Below are 23,051 nucleotides of genomic sequence, written 5' to 3' on the forward strand. Positions count from 1 at the left end.
ATATAACAGAATTGCTTGTCATTATCCTTTGAATGAGTATATATATTCGTAATTTTCCTATTTGTTAGGCATAAGGCTGAGTATGATGAAGTATATTGTTCTGTTTCCCTCTTAAACATAATCTTTTAGATAATTGGGCTTGGTAACCTTCCTTTTGGGCTTTCCTTCTCTTTGCACCCCTCTATCCTCTTCTACCCTCTTACTCAGATCATCTTCTTCCTCCGTGTCTTCCTTCCCAAGCTCTGTGTCCTCTGTACTCGTATCAGTCGTGGAGAGTCCTGTTGATTCTGCATTGAACCCTGATGGGTCACCATTAACGGCATATCAGTATTTTGAAAATATGAGGAATTTCCTGGTGCGCCTGTCCAAGAATTTGGACTTCCTTCCTTCCTTTGAGGCATCTGATCCGGAGCAAAGTAAATATAAATAAAGCATTAGATACTTGTTACTGTTTTTATTTAAGTTACCAATTTGTATCATGGTGAATTCAATTGTTAATAACACCCGGTAGTCAGCACTTAATTGTAAACTCTAAAGTTTAATAATATGTTGTTTGGTTTTCTACTAAATTATTGGTTATATTTTAGGGAGGAATATAGGATTGTCAATTGCATCTTGGCATTGAAATACTATAGTAAATGGAAAATGACCGGTGCAAATGGTGCGTAGAAATTTGGCAGAAATCTCAAATCCACTGTCTCTGCAATGAGTAAAAACTCAGAACCATTCTAGGACAAATTTTCAACGTGCTTGGAGAGTCCATTGATAATTTAGGTCCCGTAGATACTGGCCCAACATCTCCCATTCATAGATATGTGCCTGCCTTTATACAATTAGATACAAAATTAGCCATTTTTGAAACAGGAATAAAAGTAGTAGATGTTTTAGCTCCTTATAGTCGTGGAGGAAAAATAGGACATTTTACTAATTCCTTGTGATGGAATTCATCGATCAATGATAAATGTCTCACTTTTGCTCTTAATTCTGACGTTGAGTCTAATAAAATGGTAGGAAAACTTGGTTTATTTTGACTTTGATACTTGCTTTGGACTTGTCTAGTTGAACAGAAAGAATAAGTGATGATTTTTTTTTTATTTTATATTTCTATAATTTCAGTCTGGTTCCCATTCTTTGAGTACGCTTGTTTGTGCAATTCTATCAGATAAGAAGCCAGAAGAAGTTTCAACGGTATGGGAATATGTACCTCTATGTGTTTCACAGCTGAATTTCATCAAAACTTTAGTAATCAAGTTACACCTTATAGATTATAAGTCTGTTACATTACTTAAGAGTTGAGACTCTCTGCCTCTATTATGATAAAAAGCTTTTCAAAATTGTAGCGTTATCATGAAAGTTGGTATGGGCTCTTTTCAACGCTGCTTAAATTAATGGGTGTAAGGTTTGCTTATTGATGTCATGTGCCCCTTGCTTATGATTTGATTTGCATCACAAAATGTCAAAGATCAGTTCTATCACTCTTTCAAATCTTGGCTCTAGTTTTTCTTTCTTTATTTATGATGTCAAGTCATTGTCTAATTATGAAAAACGAGACAACAGATAATAGCTTATAGGATGTTGATTACTAACTAAATTAAGATATGTTAATATCCTATAGTTTAGCAGATTTAAAAGTGATAAAGCTTAACAGAGAGATCGGATTCGACCACAGAGAGAGGTCATCATCCAGACTTAGTTAGATGATTCTTTATTCCTGTTCAAAGCAGGCCAATTTATCCAAAAGTTGGAAACTCAGGACTAGGAGGACCAAACTTTCGGCAGTTGGACCACTTAAGAATTTTATCAATTTGCTTTAAATATTAGGATGCAATTATAATTTAGATATTCTAGTTCAGTTTAGCTCTATTGGTAGAGCACAGCAATAAAAAAACTTTAGTGATATTTGTGTAACATTTTTCTTTGTTCTCATATTAAGCTTTTTGCTCTTGGAAAAAACAATAGCTCCAAGCATTCATCATGATGAAGCAAGAAAGACTGGAATTTAAAACCAAGAGTAAACTCTTCTGGAAGTTTAAGGATGAACACAAAGCTATGTGCAACAAATTTGTACAAGAAGAAAATGAAAATGTTGCTCGGATAAAGATAGTGACACAACCAGCTCTTGGAAAAATTAATGTGATGAAATTGATTAAGAAATTCAACATTCAATCTGATGAGTTTATTTCAAAGAAAGCATCACGACCTTGATTGTACTAATGACTTAAACTCTGTTTCAAGTAGCACAAAGATATCTGCCTGCATATGATATGATACATTATTAAATTCTATACATACAATAGACAACAATTCTTGCCAGGATAAATTTCTTGATTACTAGGTAACACCCCAATCTTCGTTACTACATAACATAAAAAGGAAGAGCCTAAGCCACTAAATTGGACCCTAGTGATAAAGGAGTTTAGCGAATAGGTTATTATATTGTTATTAAACCAAAGAAGATAAAAAGGAGAACAAAAAGATTTAATATGTGTACTGAATTCGCTTTAATTAATTCAAATGTTGAAGAATTAGATAAGAGTGGTTTTAAGTCTCGTCTCAATGAATTGCAGAAACTAGAAGATAGATTGTTAATCTGAAGGCGCGTGATTCTATGATAAAGTCATGAGTTAGAGTTAAGCCAAAATTCCAAAAAAATTAAAGTGAATATTTGATTTGCAGTTAAAATTGTTGCGGTATACATTTTTATATAAATCCAATGGATAAAAATAAAAACAAGAATTCTGATCCACTTTTGTCTCGAAAATAATTTTTCACCTAATTTTCAATAAAACATTTTCAAAATTGGCCACTCCTTCTAGGGGTAATAGCAGAGAATATAAAAAAAAAATTACAAACCAACCATGCATATGCACAGGTTACTTTTTAGTTTCCGACTTTAATTATTATTACTATTCCTGTCTTGTGCTTATAGTTTGTTCCAGAACTTGAACAATCGTTTGTATTGACCTGGAAGATATTTTTTTCTTCATTACCAGTCTTCTACGCTGAACTAGAAAGATGGATATATATTATTGTAGGTTTTCGACTTTTCAGAAACAACTGTCTTCGGTTCTTCAGATCAATTACATATGTATAAAGACCTAATTAAAATTAAAAGTGACATCACCCAGGAGTCACTCCAGATAAAAGTTTTGAGGGACCTCATGTATTGTCACCTACGAATTATTGAGGATCAAAGCAAACATTTAAAACGAGAAGGGACGAAGAAAATTCATGCTTGCATATTTCTAATTTCTTGTTATCGTATGTATAAAAAGAATAATACTTCAAATTAGAATTAATTGGTTCAGGAAAAATATGAAAGTAATGCCATCATCCTTTGCAAATTGCTGGGCCGTGGATTGAATTTTATGACATTTATGAGAAATTGTCTTTTAGAAAGGCATAAATCATGCATATTTAGAGAGGGTCATTACTTTTTGAAGATATTGAGTACTAGACAGTGATTTTGGTGGATCTTAATTCCAGGCGCGAATCATCTTTTTTGTTAAAATTAGCTTTCGAAAATTCTCTTAAAAAATTATGTCTTTGAAATCTCTTTTGACCTTTTCCCTTCTTATATAATTGCAAATATCTGTCCCATTCCAATCCATATATGTATATAATAGTCAAAGTTGTGCCCACTCTGGTAGACTTTTACTCCGTTAATTGTTGCCCAAAAAGCTAACATCGATTCAAAATTCTTGTCATTGGCATTTCACCTTCCTCGATTAATTAATCTTTGTCCTTTGGAGGCCCCTAAATAAATTGATATGTATCATCAGGTCAAAAACTTGTAAGCTTTAATTTTATTTTTAATTAAGACATATTACATATATATATATATATATATATATATATATATATATATACACACACTTCATAATGGAAATATTAATTTGACTTGACTCTGGCAGCGAATGTTCAATTTACACAATGAGCTAGGTCACAGAAATTAATATAAATATATACATGGAAAGGAGGAAAATAATAATTTACACGCTATAAGAAGGTACCCAAAAGTTTTCGAAGTGTTTTACACAGACTAATAATGGATGTGGCCAAGTTACATAACTCTGATGATGATGATGACAAGAAAGAAGATGAAGATGTGCTTCCTGGGTTTAGATTCCATCCAACAGATGAAGAGCTTGTGGGGTTTTATCTGAGACGAAAGGTGGAGAATAAGCCTCTGAGAATTGAACTCATCAAACAGATTGACATCTACAAATATGATCCATGGGATCTTCCAAGTAAGATCACCTTCCTCTTGTAATCTATATATAATTACTGAAAGTGAAAACTACTTTTTAATTTGTTTTTGCTGCAGCAGATAAATTTCATGAATTTTGTTATGATTCTTTTCTTCATATATATTTCAATAATTAAGGACTAGAGTGTTTGATATATATAAATTGAACCAAACAGCAAGCTAGGATAATTAAGCTTAGTTAAAGAAAGCATATATTGTGTTGGAGAATATATAAACTTAATTAATTAGCAATTTTAATTATTAAATGGATAACAAAAGAGTAATTAAATGGTTTAATTGATACTTAACATTTTGCAAAGTTTTCATGTGAAGATGTGGAAACTCAAGCTTCAATAATGTGTAATTGGATAAAATATAAATTGAAAAGAAGATAGGGATTTGGTGTATATACTCATGATATGTAATGTGATTTTCAATTCTAGCTAGGCTAGCTAGCTAGGTGTGCAAGTAGCCACACGCCCACACCATTTTGATTTTATGATTTTATAGATTTATTGTATGGATTAACTCATGATCAATTTCTAATCTCAAGTCCTTTTTTGTATGCTGGTAATTAATGTATGAAGAAGTGAGTTCAGTGGGGGAGAAGGAATGGTACTTCTTTTGCATAAGAGGGAGAAAATACAGGAACAGCATAAGGCCTAATAGAGTGACAGGTTCTGGATTTTGGAAAGCCACAGGGATTGATAAACCTATATACTGTGTTAAAGAACCCCACGAATGCATTGGTCTAAAGAAATCATTGGTCTACTATCGTGGAAGTGCTGGTAAAGGCACCAAAACTGATTGGATGATGCACGAGTTTCGCCTCCCACCCAATGGAAAAACTAGCAATAATCCACAAGCTAATGATGCTCAAGAAGCTGTAAGTCAATTATATATGTTACTTCTTGTTTTGTTAATATCTATGCTTGTTAGTATAAAAATTTTATTCAGTTAATCAATTAAAAATATGGTGGATGACTTTTACAATATTATAAAAATAATTTATAACTCAACCGTTTACAAGACAGTGTCTTAATTATTATTTTTTTGGAAAGATAATTATATACTGATAGTATAAAAATAATGTTATATAATTATTTAATTATAATTTATTATTTATGATTAATTTGTTAACTTTTATAATAATTATATTAAAAATCGTATAAATAATTATTTATAATGAAATAATAATATAAAACTGTTTTACTGTATATAAGCCATCTAGAACCGTACCACATGGAAAGACAAATCTGAGATATCATAGTCAAACGACCACACCAGTTTCTAAGATTCGGGGTTAAAATCTTGTTCATACTCAAGAGAAGACCGCAAGCAAACAACTGTACTTATAAATTATTCTAAAGTCAGAAGCACTTTTATTAGACCCCAAAAAGGAGAATTACATAGTATAGATTAAGACACACGAACCAATTTATTTACTAAATAATCACATTAACTCATCTAGGCTGAAATAATTTAGCTAAGAATGACAGACACTTTCAAATAAATAATTGTGTTGTATTGTAACTGTATATGTAATGCAACCATGTCGAATATTGTATAAATATTTTTAATTGTAATATTATAATTTTTATAAAAAAAAATTAAAATTAAACTTGTGTACTTACAACAACAATTAGATGATTTTTTGTATTGAAATATTTTTTTTAATAATATATTATAAAGGAGTTTTAATAAAGCTAAAATTGCTAAACTTTCATTTATAGAATTTTTTTTGTTTGATAAATGTTAGTTATTAATTGTTAATTTTTTTTGGAAGAAATCAAATGCATGAACTTTTATTTATAGAATTAAATAAATACAATTAACATATATGTTGGTTGGTTTTAATATGTTCAGTCTAGTCTAATTTGTGTTTGATGACACCTTTCTAAGGACATTGGCTCGTGAGGATCTTTGGAATTGAACGAATGGGATTTAATAGTAATTAAAGAAAGGAGAAAACAGTGAAGTTAGTGTTACACTACCATTTAACCATATAACTTAAATTAATAAAAAAAATGTAATTATCAGAACAACTTTTTGTAGAAAAATTAATAATCGTGTGTAAAAACCTTTATTATGAACTAGTGAACTACATATCAAATTAGTAATTTACATTATTGGTTTCCCACTCAACTATACCAAACATTGTATTAATGGAATTTGCTTCCTTGCCTTGCTTACCAACAGTACTTAAGTTAATTAACGATGGTTTACGAAACAAGAAATCTCGCAACTAATTAATTGTATACACCTCGAGAATTTTGTGGCTCTCATATCAGCGTTACATAAATTGCATTTATTTCAATTTGTGGCACTCACTTAATGCGACCGACCAAGTCAACTCTAGCATTATGTCCCTTTATTTGCAAGTTTTGAGGTGTCTTAATTTTTTTTTTCTGTCTTTTTATTTATGGGATTCGCAGGAAGTGTGGACGCTATGCCGAATATTGAAACGATTCCCCTCTTACAAGAAGTACACACCAAATTTGAAAGACTCAGCAGCAGCACCAATAATGACGAAGCCAAATTACCCCACAAACTCTTCAAGTACTTCCAAAACATGCAGCTTAGAATCTGACAACGGCAAGCCATACTTGACTTTCACAAACTCATTATCACCATTACTCATTCAACAAAATGAAAGGAAACCGGCTATTAATGGACATGTTGACGTTGAACGTAACCACTTATTTCTAGGTCAATTAGGCATTAATGTAGCTCAGGCTCCAACATCCTTGTCTTACTCAAGTTTTTGGAATCGTCATCATCAGAATAATGTGGAATTTGCTAATGAGAATTGGGATGATCTCACGTCTGTGGTTCAGTTTGCTAATATTGATCCATCCAGGGTTTCTGATCATTGTAAAGAATTTAATAGATTTTAAGAGCATTTTGATGCTTAAACTATACTAATAACAGTAACATAGTTTCAATATCTCTCACCCTACTCTTTTCTTGGGTGCATGCGAGACAGTTTGACCAAATATATTATTTTTTCTTTGCTCCATTTGACAAAATATATTGTTGTATGAATAAGTTATAGTTTTGATAATATTTGTCATACACATGGTATACTCTATTTTTTTTTTCATCAATCTCATTAGCGGACCATTCTTGCTCCTTTTTATTTGTGTGTCCAAATATAATTAATAAAGTACTGATTATTTGATTTAATTAACTTTACCCGTTGTGCATAATAACAACTGACAGTAGATATTAATAAAGTGATGTTTTAAATATTTCGATTATCCGTAAAAAAAAATTGATTAAGGGAATAAATCAAAAGATTTTATAATTAATACTAGTTAAAAAAAAACTTGAACTTTTTAAGATAATATACAACATAAAATTGGGTTGAAATAACACAAACTTGTCACAGAATTCATTGGGTATAATTTAACTTTTTTAGATATATAATGACAGAATAAAACAAAATTTCATTTTATTTTATTTCTCTCAAATTAATTAAAAAAAATGTAATTTTTCATTTTCTGTTTCCATTTTCTGAAAACTGTTTTCATTTTCAAAAAATTTGAATTCTGAAAACATGTTTGGTTTGATTTCTTATTTTCTGTTTTCATGAAATAAAAATACTGAAAATTTATGATATATTGATTTATTGTCTTTTTGTATTTTTAGATTTGCTTAAAACTACATTCATTGTCACCACAATTTCATTTTAACCAAAATGAGGTTTCTGTACTCAACTGAAAACACTGAAAACGAAAATTTATTGTTTTCATTTTCTAGTTATTTCCTGTTTTCATTTTCACTGAAAATGTTTTCAGAAATCAAACCAAACACATTTTCATCACCGTTTTCTGTTTTCAGTGAAAATGAAAATAGAAAACAGCCAAACCAAACACCCCCTTAGCTGTCCCATCAATGCATGTTAATACTTCCTTAACACAGAATAGCTGTCGATACAATAGTTATCCCATTAAAGGGCACAACTTGAGGAGGAGGTGAAAAGAGGGAGAGTCCGGTACTTAGATTGCCATGATCCTGAAGAAAGTCACGCACTGAAGTCCTACTTCAAAGTTATTCGCAAAACAGTACTTTTTACAACTAGTCAATTCTCAATATTTATGATACTTCATGAGGATTTGAATTCTGCATTCTCATATGTAATCTTGTATCCTTCAATTTTTGTTTGAAAATATCAAATTATCCTTCTCCAATCTTAATATACTTTTTTTTCTCACGACTTCACTTTCTTTGAGTCATGAGTCACGACATCCTAAAATATCCTTTTATTCCACTCGTCTTTGAAAGTAAGAATGTGGTATAGAACATGTCTTCTCGAACGACAATTTCGGATTATTTTTTTATTTTCAACCATTATTCTGGAAATCCGATTTCAAAAACTATATAATAGCCTTATAGGATGATTATTCTGAAATATAGATAAAGTTTCAAAATAGACTTTCTGAAATACATAAAATGTTTTTTTTTTATTTTCAATCTTTATTATTTACTATTATGAAAAAGACATTTCAGAAGCTATTTTTAATGTTATGGAACACCTAATTCAAAAATTATTTTTTACTGTTATAAAATATTTATTCCAAAAGTTATTTTTTACTATTATGAAATATCTAATTCTAAAGTTATTTTTTACTATTATGAAATACTTATTCTAAAAGGCGAAAGAAATGAAGTCATTGCATTGTGAGGAAGGTGTTGAGAAAAGGAGGTGGAACGGGACAAGGAGAAGCCACCGTGGGAAAGCAGAAGCTGTCACAGGTGGGAGGTGCATCATGAGTTGAATTATTTTTGAAGGAGAGAGGTGTTAGAGTTGAGAAAAAGAGATGCTATCATGCTAACTCATTAAGGGTAGTTTAACATTTTTGAAACTAAAATGGAGATACAAGATACGCAAATGAGAATACAGGATTCAAATCCCTACTACATCCCATGGGGCTCGAGAAGCTCGGTTGAGTTTAATTGTTGTTAAAGGTCCTCAATTCATTGTGGATAAAAAAAAAAGGGCTCTATTGGTTGATCAAATGCTACATATCACATATGATTTACCGGTCAGCTCGTGTTGTATTACATTACATTTACATCAGAAAAAGGTATTCACTATCAGGGCAGGTCATAACACAGCGTGTTAAGGCAATGATAAAATGAAAACAATAAGGTTTACACGCGCATCCAACAAAATGGATGATTACATTGCCTAAAGTTGAAATTTGCTATATGTCGTGTACTTGTGAATCAGGGTTGATGGAAAGAGTTAGCTCCTTGTTCATGGTGATGATTGGTTCCCGGCTGGTTAACCACTGGAATATCCAAGCTGCTTCCATCAGTTTCAGGTGCTACTTCCCTTACATCAGCTATCCGTGCCTCCGTAGCCTGAATATCACTCCATTCGTTGTCTCCAACTGGCTGAATGTTCACCTGATCCGTTGCCATGTGGACTACATTCTCTGCAGGGACGGGGATGGCTCTAGAAACACTCAAGCATGCTTTATCAACATTTTCTTCAGTGGGGTCAACATGCTTTGTATCTGAGCATGACTCTGTCTTCTCAAAAACTTGAGTTGTATCAATGTGTTGCCTGTTGAAAAGAAAAATATCTGCTATGTCAACTTTGGTTTTATGAAGCTCCACATTTCGTAGCTGATATACATATTCAAACTCAATAAACTGGTAAAAAGACAAATAAACCATCAAAAGTCTCCTTCCATTTCCCTGTTTCACTAGGTATTGATATATATTTTTTCCATCTTTATGTTTAGGTGGGAAAACAGAAGTAGCCAACAAATCTAATTTAACAAAATAAAAAGCAAGGGAAAAAGAAAATAAGACGCTAGACCTTTGAAGTTGGGCTTTTAGTACATTCACATATGCAAGAAGCTCTTCCTTCTCTTTTAATGCTGCGGATTCTCTCTGAACAGCCTCCCTTATCCTAGTTTCAGCATTTGCTTCTGCAACCCTAACCTTTTCTTCTGCTCTTACTACAGCTGCTTCTAAGATCACATCATGCTCTCTAGCTTTTGCCAGTTCAGAACGCCACATATTTGCTTCCTGAATAGCAGCATCTCTCTGCCTGATTAATTGCTCTCTTTCTTTGCTTAAGCCCCCAATCTTTTCTTCAGACTCCTTCAGCTACAAAAAAAACAATTTAAGACAATATGAACATTCAAGATAATTTCATTGCAAGTAACACCAATACATAGTAATGGCTAAGGGTCAATTGTCGAAAGAAGTTTAATGACAATCACATGAATTTCCATCAGCCAAAAAATATTTACAAATGAACCAGAACAATGGCATACCTTCTGTGTAAACAGCTCTTGCTGCTTCTCAGAATCTTTATTCAAACGCTCAATTTCTGCACAAGCAATTCTCCGATGCTCATCCATAGTATAAGCAGCAGATGCTGCAGCCTCAGCAGCTTCAGCAGTCTCAGAGAGTTTATCTGCTATATCTTTTATAGTTGAATCACGTGCCCGAAGGTCTCGAGACAAATTCTGTAGCTCCTCATCCTTCACTCTTAGTGTTTCCTGTAGAGTGGAGTAGCATCTTCAGAACCGAAAATCCAAAGCTATAAAGAACCATAAAGGCCCAAGAAAACAATAAATACCTACATAAAAACATTCCTTGTCTAATTAAAAAACAAATCCTTTCTCTATTTATATCCACCATCCTCATTTCCTCTTCAAAATCTTGGCCACTACACCCCTACCCCCTTTAATAGATACTATAAGAGAAAAGTGATATCCCCCAATTTACTTTTTCTTTTTTTTTTTTTGCTTTCGTTCCTTTTCCTTCTTTTTCTAAGCAAGTGAACATAAATCATAAGTCTGCAAATGTCAGTTAGCGAAGTAAACAGTGATGAAATGGGTAGACCTCCCCTAACCCCAAAATTGAAAGATGTATTTCTTTGTTTAATACATGACAATTGCGTACAGAGAAGCCTTATCATAATTCAATTTAAGCCATATTGCGTATCTTGCCACAACCAGTATTGAATGCATTATATACAAAAGTATGACAATTAATTCATAGCATCACACAATCAAAATTCATAAAAAAAAAAATGAAAATGTTCTAGCTAGTAACTATCTAGTTAAGGGTACATTAGGTTAAGCTTTGACCAAAAAAAAAACACTTTTATGATATCACTTTTCTTTTTACCTTCTAAGGATAGTACTAAAAAAAATTTCCTCGGAGTTTTAGCTTATTTTAAAAAAAATTAATTAAACTTTTTATCACTGTACATGACACACATGTTTAATCTAGTCCTTGCACAAAAAGAAAAGATTTCCAAATCAGTCCTTGTATATTAAGGCTACCAAAACAAATTAGTAGCTACAACTCTGCAGTTCTCTGCTGCACCATCACAAATGCTGAACTACAAATTTGAGCACAAGACAGAATGAACCAGAACTAGATTGTACCTTCATTATTGTTAAATCATCCATAGGACCATCAGTAGTCCTATTATTCATCATTCCCAGAGCATTTCGCAAAGAAATCTGCATTGCTGCTTCAATTTCTTTTGAACATTCCAAGGCTGTTGAATTGGCTGCAGCAACAACTGTTGCAACAGTTCCTAATTTTGTAGAGCCATTCCCACTTAAGGAATTCACAGCTTCTTTATGGGCTTTTAGAACCAACTGAGTTGCACTAATGTCAGATGATAAAATAAATCAGACAACAAAATAATTACAGCTATTAGATAGGAAATTAGAAATAGAAATGATCCGGCAATCATTCAAATTGATCCAGCGTAGCAGAAAGCAAGAACACCAGATAAATAATAATATAATAAATAATAAGATAAGGAACATAAATATAAAGGCTGAACTATGACATGGCATTAGTATTCTGCGGGTCTCCCTTTCCAAGCAAAAATGTCTATACCAATGATTATAAAAACACACTGCTCAAAAGAGTTAGAAAATTGTGAAGGACTGCAGTCATGACTCATGACTTATGAATCCTTAATAATTTGAAACATGACAAAGTAAACAAAGTTTTGTAAGGAACTAAAAAATAAATGATAAAACTCAAAGCAAATGCATTAGTACATTTGGGCTCAAGCATGCAGTATCTAATTTGCAAGCTACACCTCTATACATTTTGGAAATACAAAGGGATTATAACATTCATACTAATACATTCAACAACATAAAATAAAAAAAAAGGATAACATTATATTTCATGGAACTTGGATCATAGGGGAAAGGGAGAAAGAGGTGTGGGATTATAAAACTTACTGTAACGTTGACACCCACGCTCTAGCTGCACCAGGAGTCTCGGCACAGAGGAAGTAATCCTTTTTCTGTGGTGTCCCAATATCTAAAGAAGGCGATTAAGGTAACAAGCAGAGTGATTTTCATCAATTTGCTACCAACTGATGACTGATGATTCATAAGTACTAAATGTGATAAAAATGACAAAAAGGATACAGAAGCAGCACCCATCATACTTTGGAAGCCCGCTGTAATACACAGAAGTAAATAAACATCCATGTCATGCATAAAAAATTCATCCAACAAAACTTCATAAAACATATATGGAAACTAGGCAAAATAGGCTTGTGTTAAAAACACCATTCTTACTGGAAATTCACAGGAGATATGGTGATCGTGCTATTGGCGTCAAATATAATCGTTCCTTTAACAGAAGGTTCGTTTCTTCTTATCCTAAAGAAAGGAAAGCATTCAAAACAACACAGAAGATCAGTAATCAAAGTGATTTTCCGTTTCCCCACACAAACAGAAACCAATATGCATACACATACTTGTATTCCATTCTCCCCGTTGTCGGGTCCAAGATCACCCAACGCTCGTTCCATTTTCTCAGCTGTGAACACAAAAGCGACTCTTACATGAACTAGTTTTTTTTTTTTTTTCTAAAAGCATCAATCAATAATTGGCTATTCAAACGATTATAAAACACACAACAAAACAGAACGCATTTGAATTATAAGACGATCAGAACATCGAATATGAAATTAACAATTGGAAATTCGGAAAAAGTAAAGAGAGTAAAGGCGAAAATAAAGTGAAATTGAAGTGAGAAATAGGAAATAGGTATTTGAGATAAAGGGGAGTGCGTGAATTACGGTTTCAGATCTCTTGAGAAGCGGTCCCTGCAACAGGTTTCTACCGGAAGCGGAAGCGAGCTGGCGCTTGATCTTCTCCAAGCTATTCTCTGTGTTTTCTGCAGCTCGCTGTGTCATTGCAAATTCAGCTCAGTGTTACTAACAACGTCTCAAAAAACACATAACGAGAGAAAGAGAGAGAGAAGGTGGCGATTGATGAGTTACCGGAGAAGCCATGAGCGTAGATCAAGACTTGTCGGAAGCTCAAACACAAGAAGGGTTTTTGGTGATATTCCCCCAGATTTGCGTTTTCGAGTGTTTTTTACTTTTTTGAAGAATATTGAAAAGAAGAAAAAAAAAATGTTTAGAAAATTAAATTATTTAATGGGAAAGACCGGTAGGTTATTTGGCATACTGACTTGCAGTTGTGCAGTTAGCTTGACTTTTCTTTTGTGTTGGTTAGGATTAATTTTAATAAAGATTAAAAATAATTTTTAAGAGGATTAAAATTAATTTTGAATTATGAAATACATTTAAGAATTTAATTACAGTGCTACCACAGTGTAAAGATTTCTTATACTTATATCCCATCATATTTTGTTGTATATTAGTTAAATTGGTTGATTTTTATAATAATTAATTTAAATTTTTACTTAAAATGATTTATAATAAGTTTATAATGGAAAACTAAAAAAGGAATAAAGAAGTTTATAATGTAAGAAGCCTTTAACTAACCGTGTATCAAAATTAAACAAAAATTTTATATTAAAACATAACTTTAAGTTTTTAAACATTTTCAATTACCCTGTTAATTAAAGTAAGAGTTTATAGTGACAATATCCATATTTTTACATCACTTGACACTTATTGTTCTCATTTTTGCATTCTACTTTATTTATAAAAAAAAATATAAAGATTTTTATATTATCAATAAACTAGTATTTTAACATGCGTGGAAAAAATGCCATTTCATACAACTAGTTTATAATAAATAATAGCTTTTAAATGTATAAATTATGTTATGTTATATGTTATAATTAAAATTCATAATTAATAAATAGTTTTAAACATATAAAGTATATTTTAAATTTATAATAAATGATTTACTTTTATGATATAGAGATATTTTTAATTATTAATAATCTGAAAAATTATTGAAATTAATTTTAAGACAAAGACCAAAATAATATATTAAAACAAATAAGACGTTAAATATAATTCTTAAAAACACTTTTATTGAAGAAAAACTCCTAGAAACACTTTCAGAGAATTTGAAGAATGGAGCTTCCACCCATCATCCCCTTCACTTCCCACCAACCAAAGCATATTTTGGTTTTGGTAAAATTAAATTTTAGGAGAAGGAAAATGATGCTCCAATACAAGACACGAAATAGTTTTGTGCAGAAATAGAGAAAGAGAAGGAAAAAAATAGGGCATACACCTTTTAATGAATAAACAATCAATTTAGTTAAAAAAACATTATTAACAATTTAACATTAAGGAACTAATTTGAAGAAATTTTCAATACACAAAGGACTATATAGGAACGAGCTCATCTGGAAAAACAAGTGTCCAAAAGCTTCCCAGCAAATTTTCAATGCTAAACAGTATTTGTGTGATTGGACTCAAGCAAAAGGTCACCATAATTCTGCAAATACTAATCAAGAGATTTAAACTCCCCAGGTCTATAGTATGACCCAAGATGTTTCTGATCCTGGTGCCAGTATTCTAGAGTGTAGATACATACTCCTGTAATTAAAACTATTTGATCCATAACATTGTGGTCGCTCATTCCCTTGCAAGGGTGGCAACTGATTAGCCTAGTCTCTCAAGTTTTGAAAGTATAGATCAATTACCTGTTATATTCAACAGTTGATCATTAATGAAAGTTCTTAACTTTGCTTTCGTAAGACTAATTGTATAATTTCATTAGTTTAAACACTATATAAGAGAGAGAGGATGATGTTTCAAAACACAAGTTAATAATTCATTGTGTTTTTATTTTCTTAATTTATCATGTGTACTTTTGAATTTTAAAATACAGAGTAGCATTTTTCAGTTGGCGCTTTTTCATTGTGCAAAACAAAATCCAAACCCTAGGCAAACACCCACTTCCAGTTTCAAATTCATTGACAGCAATACTGATCCAAGTCCTGCATTTTCATCCTTCGCTTCGCTAATCAGGCATCGAATCGAAGTGAACATCAGCGTACTCAAGTTACACAGTCAGCTAAGCATTTTGTCAAACAGAAAGCAGGCGAAGATAACTGATGGGTGGGATATTGAAGCAGCCAGGCGCGTTTGCAATCACGCCGCACAAAGTATCACTCTGCATACTTCTTAAGATCTACGCTCCGCCGGCTCAGATATCGGTCCCCTTCCCTTTCTCTTCCGTTGCACAGCACAATCGCCTTGGCTTGTTCTTGTTAGCCCTCACCAAGGTCTTTCTTTCATTCTGGATAAATGAAATTGCATTTCAATCAATTCTACCATTTTGAATTTGAATTTGAACTTTTCACTCTCTGGAAGGAGAAATTTTTGGCTTAGTTTGTATCGCAAGCAGGTTGTGCTAAACAGTGCTCGTTTTTTTATGCTTAGCTTCCCGCCTTGTCTGTTGTCTCTTACTGGGTTCTCAGTAAATACTTGTTGGAGAAGAAATTAAGAAAGTAAAATGAATTAAACTTTTCCCATGAGTTTAAATTATTATGCATGGGCTAAAGTTATAAAAGCTCTCCCATTTAGCTTCTCCAAAGTCCAAAAGCTAATAATTTTAACTCACGGATAAGCTAATTTTTATGGGAGAAGCTCTATTCATCTTACCTTCTTATTTTCTGGTTATCGAAGAATCTAATTTTAATAGGGCCAAAACTTGGAATAAATATATAATAAAGTATGGATAAGTACAAGTGTTTCATATGCATATAATGCTAATTTTAGTGTTTTTTTAATATCTTGAAAGCTTGCTGTATGTATTTCACAATTTTGATTTTTTTTCCAATTGTTATTAGCTCACCGCTGTCTCGCATAAATGCACTGGTGCATGCAACTTGCTTTGCTGATGCATCAAGGTAGAGCTTCTGAGCTGAACATATTAAAGAGATCACATTCCAAGTTGATATTATCACCTTTGTTTGTTATGAAAAATTACTGTATCACCACCATTTTGTTAAATTTTTGTTGAATTATCTTTTGGTTTCCCCAGCTCATCAGATGCAGCATTAGCATATGTAAAGCTCATTCAACATTTAGCAGTATTTAAAGGATACAAAGGTCAGATTGGTTGCATAAAATTGAATAGAATTCCACCATTTTTGTAAATATTGTATGTTATTGTTTTCACATTTGCATTTGTTTTATCTTGTTTTTGTACTTTTGCTAACAGTTTGTAAGTTAACCTTTTATGAAAAATAATATGATAAATTCAACTTAATGGCAATTATTTGCTGTGCAAATTGCCTTTTGTTAATACAGAGTTGTCTTTTTCTTCATCATGATTGTAGATAGTGGATAGAAATGTCCACTATCACCCATTCAAGTTCCTTCTCTTACCTTTTATCCTTCTTATTGTTCTGACATCTTCCTTTTTCTCTGTTTCTAGAGGCCTTTTTTGCCCTTAAAATAGCAGAAGAGAAGTTTCTATCTGTCTCAAAATCGCAAATCTTACTGCTAAAGTTGCAGCTGCTTCATGAGCATGCTTTACATCGGTAAGTGGCCTAGTTCATTTGTTGTATTAAGAATCTTGAATTGTGTTAGCATTTGAGATGTCAGCTCACTTAACTTAATTGAGCATCATGTAGTGGACAATTAAAGCTAGCCCAGAAACTGTGTGATGAACTCGGTGTTTTGGCATCAAGAGTAACTGGTGTAGATATGGAACTAAAGACAGAAGCAAGCCTTCGCCATGCTCGTACATTGCTTGCTGCAAATCAATTCCGAGAGGTTTTTTTATTCTTCTATGTACTAAATATTAAACTATATACAGAAAATCAACCACGTTATTCACAGTTTGATTCTTGAATTTATAGTTCATATGTTACTATTGTTCTTTTGTTGGAAACATGGGATCGTACTCTTTAAATATATTCTGTTTTACAAGTGTCCTTGTACTGTATCATTTGACAACAGCATAGGATTTGTATTATGTATTAAAGTACAGTATGTGGGGATCTTAGCTTCCTTGCCCCATAAGGAGACAAAAAGGTGAAAAAATTAATGTTAACTAACAGTTGAGCAATTAAAAATTGACTGTTTTAAATCTGTATAGATTGTTTTTAATTTTCATATAAATGATTCTTTTAGGCAGCTGCTGTGGCACACTCCCTCTTCTGTATGTGCTACAAATACAATCTTCAAGTTGAGAATGCTTCGGTTCTTCTTTTACTTGCTGAGATTCACAAGGTAAATTATCATATTGTCTGACACACTTGTTAGTTTCATGTGGTGTGGATCAGCTATCAAACACTTTTTTGTTCTGATAATAAAAAATATGGATGAAGCCATCTTGACTCATTCTTTTTTATTTCATTCTGATTTATCTGCATAATCATTTTTTTTTCTTTTCTTTTTAATGCTTGATCTATGTCTCATCCTAAATAACTGGCAATCTACTACATTGTCCCTACCCTAGCTTTCACATTGTTGTGTTCTCTACTGTTTGTTTACTTTTAAAGCCTTCATTCATTTGCTTTTACCAGAAATCAGGCAATGCCCATCTTGGTCTTCCATATGCTTTAGCAAGCCTCTCATTTTGCCTCTCATTTAACTTGGACCTTCTAAAAGCTTCAGCTACACTTACTCTAGCTGAGTTGTGGCTCTCTCTTGGATCAAGCCATGCAACAAGGGCTCTAAACCTTATCCATGGAGTTTTCCCAATGATTCTTGGTCATGGTGGTTTGGAACTCCGCTCACGTGCCTATATTGTTGAAGCAAAATGCTATCTGTGTGATTCAAACTTCAATGGTATGTCACTGTAAATAGTTGATGTTAGACTTTGCTCTTCAAATTTGTTGTCTATCTAGAAATATTTAAACATATGCTGTTTTTGCAAGTATTTCAATACCAATAGCCGAATTTCTGATTCTGTAAAAGATAATAATCAAATAGGGGGAAACTAGATTTTCCTCAATGGTTTTCTGAGGGTGTTGATCCTTTTTCTCTCCCTGTGTTGGGGCTTTAACTGAATCTTACTTTACTGATTTGAATTTCTTTTTCAGTCTTTGAAAATTATGAGATCGTGGTAGATTCATTGAGTCAAGCATCTGAAGAACTCCAACTTTTGGAGGTAAGCAAACTTTCTGCGTTTTAATCTTTTGTGTAATCCCTTGTGAGAGGGAGAAAAATGAGAGGTCATGTGAATGAATCCGTGTGTCTTGACTACACAGTGGAGACTCTTATTTATAATTAGAACCGCAAATACAGTAGATAATGGTCATATAATTATACAACTCATAATATCCCTAATTTACAATACTTCTTTTACACAATATACTACAGAATTACAAGCTTCCAAGCGGTTTCATTGGTCCTTTTTCATTTGTAAGCCTTTTTGCTGCATCTCTGCTTCCCGTCAAAGTTCACTTGGACACATGATTGCATGCATGTGATAGATACTAGAATATTGTTTATGCGTAAAGCGTAAAATGAAGTAGGGATGACTGTTACAATGAGAAACCAGTACAAGCCAAAAGCAGAGGCATACATTATATTCGTGCATATAGATACTAGACAAATGTTTATCAAATTAATTTTATGGGGTCTTAATACATGCAAGATTCATATTTTGTGATGGTGAAAGCTCACTAGTCAACTAGTAAAAACATTTCATAGTAAAATTGACTTGTTTAACCCATTATTTTCCTGTTCCATCCTATTTTAAACAACTCTTCAACATCCAAATCTCTTTCTATTGCTTTTTATTTAAGATTTGATTTTCTTGTGCCCTGCAGTTTCATGAACTGGCATCTGAAGCTTTCTATCTGATGGCCATGGTATATGACAAACTAGGGCAATTAGAAGAAAGGGAAGAAGCCGCAGCTTCATTTCAGAAACATATTTTGGCTCTCCGCAATCCTCAAGATGAGGATGATCCTCTTGTTAGTGTATTTTGATTGTTTGTTATACCCAATTTTATCTACATAAGCTTATTAAATTAAATTTATGTACAATAGTGACCCCTGATCTTCTGTAGTTATCATTCAATAGTTGTTTATAGCTGTAGTCATCAAGATGTACAGTGGCATAAACCTTGGAGATACTTTGTTCTCTCTTCCCTTTATAGAGGACAACCGTTCATGTAATGGACACACTAATGACAATTAAATTATTTTTCATTTTAAAAGATTAGACATTTTTTCTTAAATGTATTCCCTTGTTTTGAAATCCCCGCTACATGGAATGAAAATATTAATAGTGAAATCATAATATAGTTAATTAAATTTATATTTCTTTGAAATTAAGAGTATCTAATGATTTATTTTAAAGGGAGAAACGATCCTGATCAATAATGTTAAGTTGCAAACACTTCTCAATAATTTTCAGTTGTTTTACTGTACGCTAGAGACATTTCACTGTTAAATTCAGTATTTAAATTGTTTTACTTGTATTTTTAAATTTTAAGTGCCTTGTTATTTTTTTTACTGCAAGTGCCTTGCTGTAACGAATAGTTAGGGACTTGATATGAAATCTCAAAAGTGTTTGCGTTTTATACGAAAGCCAGATTAAAGTAAGCTACAGATCTGCATACTTTACGAGAATTTTATACATTTTAAAGTTTTAAACTATGGTCTTGATAGTTTCAGAAAGTCTTTCGTTTCGTTCCCAGAATTCAGGTTACCATCACGATCAATTGATCATACAGAGATTTACTTAGTAATTTATAAATAAAAAATTACAAGGTTCTATTTATTTGTCATAGAAATCATTTAAATTTTTTCAAACGGAACTTGGAGTTATGGATTGATTAAACAAAAAATATTATTTCGTAAAGCTCTCCAACGAACGTTACCCACAATATACGACCAATTGTCACTTACTTTTAAGGATCTCATCTTGACTGTATTGTCCATTTGTCCTTCAAAGAAAAGTTTAGTAGGCATCTCTAATGGGAGTTTTATATTGATTTGAACAGTATTAGCATTTCAGTTTACAAATTTGTACCTTTAGAGAAAAACTGAGAGTCATTTGTTTATTAGATTATTTATGCCAACTCTTTTAAATGTGGACTATGTTTCATGTAATAATAATAATATAAAATTACTTTGTTTTTTGTTTTTAATCACTGTTTCCTTTTTATTACGTTAGATTGCAATATATGTAAAAAAAAATATATCCCTTAGATTGCAATATCTTTATACACTTCATTATGCATTATCAACTGTAGATTGCATCACTTAAAAAAATAAATTAGATTGCAGTATTGCTTTGGGAATATGGAATTATAATGTTAAAATATATTTAACGATTTTTTTTCTGAATGCAATAATTTTAACTATGTGTAGCTTCAAGTTCAAGACAAAATTTTAACGTTATACGGTGCATTAATGTTTAAAATTTTAGTATAACGTATTTTGATAATATTTTTTACACAACAATCCTTTTAATTTTTCTAATCTTATTTCATTTAATTGTTCTCTTAAATTTTCTAATCTGTATTTCCTTTCTTTTAACACACAAATGAATCCCAATAAACATTGTTGAGATTTATTTTAGTTCTTAATTTTAGAAATAAAGTGACAGCAATATTATGTAAATTTAAAGAATCAATTGACTACTAAATTTGGTACTTACTAATAATAGTAATAAAACTAAACAATACAATTTTAACTAGTAGGAGTGAATCTTTATTTGCTGAAAAGAACATCAACACATTATTATTATTTTTTTCCTTAAAATGGCTCTCTTTCTATAAAGAGAATATATACTAATTCATTACATCTGTATATATTAATATACTTCAAAAAAATATAAATATAATTCATATTTCTTAATTTGTTAATATTAAAAAAATTACAATTTTGCAATGCTAAAGTGTTCTTTTTTTATGCATAATACTAAAGAGTTTAATAGATATGATGATATAGCAATGAAGCATTTGTCCTTATATGATTAAAACAAATGTGAACTCATAGGATTATAAAGTTAAATTTGTTGATACGTGGTAGTAATTTTGGAAAAAGATAATGCAGGAAGAGGAGCGTGAGAGAAGAGAGTCCAGCAATGTCCAAACCGGGTTTAAGCTCGTTGGTTTCACAAACTTCGTCCGAACCAACCCTAAATCGGACCGCTTTCAAGTTAACCGCTTCCACCACATCGACTTCTGGTGCACCGATGCTACCAACTCTTCCCGCCGATTCTCTTGGGGACTTGGAATGCCTATTGTGGCAAAATCCGATCTCTCCACCGGAAACCAAATCCACGCCTCCTACCTCCTCCGCTCCGGTGACCTCTCCTTCCTCTTCTCCGCTGCCACCGGAGGCGCCTCCACCGCCTCCCTTCCAACCTTCGACGCCGCCACCTGCCTCGCCTTCGCCGCCAAGCACGGCTTCGGCGTCCGTGCCATCGCTTTGGAGGTAGCCGACGCGGAAGCCGCCTTCAACGCCAGCGTCGCCAACGGCGCCGAGCCGGCGTCTCCACCGGCTCTCCTCGACGGCCGCACCGGCTTCGCGGAGGTACGCCTCTACGGCGACGTCGTGCTCCGCTACGTAAGCCACAAGGACGCCGCGCCGCGGGCGGATCCGTCGCGGTGGTTCCTGCCGGGATTCGAGGCCGCGTCGTGGTCGTTTCCGGAGCTGGACTACGGGATTCGGCGGCTGGACCACGCCGTCGGGAACGTGCCCGAACTGGCGCCGGCGGTCAGGTACCTGAAAGGCTTCAGCGGATTCCACGAGTTCGCGGAGTTCACCGCGGAGGACGTGGGAACGAGCGAGAGCGGGTTGAACTCGGTGTTTCTGGCGAACAACTCGGAGACGGTGTTGCTGGCGCTGAACGAGCCTGTTTACGGAACGAAACGGAAGAGCCAGATTGAGACTTATTTGGAACACAACGAAGGTGCTGGTGTGCAGCATCTTGCGCTTGTTACTCACGACATTTTCACCACTCTGAGAGAGATGAGGAAGCGAAGTTTCCTTGGTGGATTTGAGTTCACGCCTTCGCCTACTCCCACCTATTACGCCAACCTTCACAAGCGTGCCGGTGATGTGTTGACCACAGAGATGATCAGGGCACTCTGCTTCAGAGGATTGGGTGCATGGTGGAGGATGAGGAAGGGAAGGCGTACCAGAAGGGTGCATGTGGGGGTTTTGGGAAAGGCAATATTTCCCAACTTGAAGAATATGAGAAGACTTTGGAAGCTAAAAGAACTCAGTGATCTCAGCTCTCTGCTTAAAAAAGTTCCGTTGCCGGGAATCGAACCCGGGTCTCCTGGGTGAAAGCCAGATATCCTAACCGCTGGACGACAACGGATTTTTGAGACTTGTAGGTGAACTAAATCATGCATATTTTGTTAAGTCTCATAAGCTAGTAATCTATGACAGTGCAGCAGTATTTTCATAATCTTTTCCTCTTTCACGGTAAATTATTTTATCGTTCATGACTAAATTTTTGTATTTATCTGCATAATTTTACCTCCTAGTCACTTGAATTCGCTTTTAAGATTTTTACTGCTTCTTTTAGAGAATATTAATATTGCAACCCAATAGAAAGGATTAGATTTGAAAATACGCTCATAAATAT

The 23,051-nt window shown here is 33.2% G+C and overlaps 3 protein-coding genes, 1 long non-coding RNA gene, 1 other non-coding gene and 1 pseudogene across 7 annotated transcripts; 4 read left to right on the forward strand and 2 right to left on the reverse strand.

Moving 5' to 3' along the window:
* Positions 1–269: 269 nt before the first annotated feature.
* Positions 270–2,440, forward strand: LOC114401663. Of its 2 annotated transcripts, none has more exons than XR_003664321.1 (3): positions 270–416; positions 1,117–1,188; positions 1,960–2,440. It is a non-coding gene; the product is annotated as an uncharacterized LOC114401663 (long non-coding RNA). The 2 variants fall into 2 exon arrangements; XR_003664320.1 differs by having other exon boundaries at positions 1,934–2,439.
* A 1,539-nt stretch (positions 2,441–3,979) lies between these two features.
* Positions 3,980–7,326, forward strand: LOC114401673 (transcription factor JUNGBRUNNEN 1-like). 2 transcript variants are annotated; one of them, XM_028364258.1, is made up of 3 exons: positions 3,980–4,250; positions 4,840–5,135; positions 6,685–7,326. In XM_028364258.1, exons 1-3 carry the CDS (start codon positions 4,049–4,051, stop codon positions 7,144–7,146), a joined length of 960 nt encoding a protein of 319 aa, XP_028220059.1. In that variant the 5' UTR covers positions 3,980–4,048; the 3' UTR covers positions 7,147–7,326. The 2 variants fall into 2 exon arrangements, with proteins under 2 accessions (XP_028220059.1, XP_028220052.1); XM_028364251.1 differs by having other exon boundaries at positions 3,981–4,250; positions 4,837–5,135.
* A 1,831-nt stretch (positions 7,327–9,157) lies between these two features.
* Positions 9,158–13,681, reverse strand: LOC114401690 (switch-associated protein 70-like). The gene is made up of 10 exons (XM_028364268.1): positions 13,548–13,681; positions 13,344–13,451; positions 13,020–13,081; positions 12,838–12,921; positions 12,685–12,716; positions 12,493–12,574; positions 11,671–11,899; positions 10,546–10,773; positions 10,083–10,375; positions 9,158–9,824 (listed from the first exon to the last, which is right to left on the reverse strand). Exons 1-10 carry the CDS (start codon positions 13,557–13,559, stop codon positions 9,482–9,484), a joined length of 1,473 nt encoding a protein of 490 aa, XP_028220069.1. The 5' UTR covers positions 13,560–13,681; the 3' UTR covers positions 9,158–9,481.
* Positions 13,682–15,592: 1,911 nt separating this feature from the next.
* On the forward strand, positions 15,593–19,664 carry LOC114377000 (anaphase-promoting complex subunit 5-like). Its single transcript, XM_028335361.1, has 9 exons — positions 15,593–15,747; positions 16,331–16,390; positions 16,525–16,592; positions 16,921–17,026; positions 17,120–17,261; positions 17,622–17,720; positions 18,017–18,281; positions 18,536–18,603; positions 19,268–19,664. The coding sequence occupies exons 1-9, from the start codon at positions 15,593–15,595 to the stop codon at positions 19,427–19,429; spliced, it is 1,125 nt and encodes a 374-aa protein (XP_028191162.1). The 3' UTR covers positions 19,430–19,664.
* Positions 19,665–21,456: 1,792 nt separating this feature from the next.
* LOC114401698 lies at positions 21,457–22,958 on the forward strand (annotated as a pseudogene).
* On the reverse strand, positions 22,710–22,781 carry TRNAE-UUC. Its single transcript has one exon. It is a non-coding gene; the product is annotated as a tRNA-Glu (tRNA).
* Positions 22,959–23,051: the final 93 nt, after the last annotated feature.

The sequence above is a fragment of the Glycine soja genome, chromosome 2 (assembly GCF_004193775.1).
Source record: "Glycine soja cultivar W05 chromosome 2, ASM419377v2, whole genome shotgun sequence".
Lineage (NCBI taxonomy): Eukaryota > Viridiplantae > Streptophyta > Magnoliopsida > Fabales > Fabaceae > Glycine > Glycine soja.

Excerpts from the sequence above, each read along its gene's own strand:
- LOC114401673 (XM_028364251.1), top strand. The coding sequence starts at position 4,049 with ATGGATGTGGCCAAGTTACATAACTCTGATGATGATGATGACAAGAAA. Across the intron at positions 4,251-4,836 it reads TGATCCATGGGATCTTCCAA|AAGTGAGTTCAGTGGGGGAG; the intron begins GTAAGATCACCT and ends TAATGTATGAAG. Across the intron at positions 5,136-6,684 it reads CTAATGATGCTCAAGAAGCT|GAAGTGTGGACGCTATGCCG; the intron begins GTAAGTCAATTA and ends TGGGATTCGCAG.
- LOC114377000 (XM_028335361.1), top strand. The coding sequence starts at position 15,593 with ATGGGTGGGATATTGAAGCAGCCAGGCGCGTTTGCAATCACGCCGCAC. Across the intron at positions 15,748-16,330 it reads AATCGCCTTGGCTTGTTCTT|CTCACCGCTGTCTCGCATAA; the intron begins GTTAGCCCTCAC and ends AATTGTTATTAG. Across the intron at positions 17,721-18,016 it reads TACTTGCTGAGATTCACAAG|AAATCAGGCAATGCCCATCT; the intron begins GTAAATTATCAT and ends TGCTTTTACCAG.
- LOC114401690 (XM_028364268.1), bottom strand. Across the intron at positions 12,575-12,684 it reads GTATGATGGGTGCTGCTTCT|ATATTGGGACACCACAGAAA; the intron begins GTATCCTTTTTG and ends CGCCTTCTTTAG. Across the intron at positions 10,774-11,670 it reads ATGATTTAACAATAATGAAG|GAAACACTAAGAGTGAAGGA; the intron begins GTACAATCTAGT and ends TCCACTCTACAG.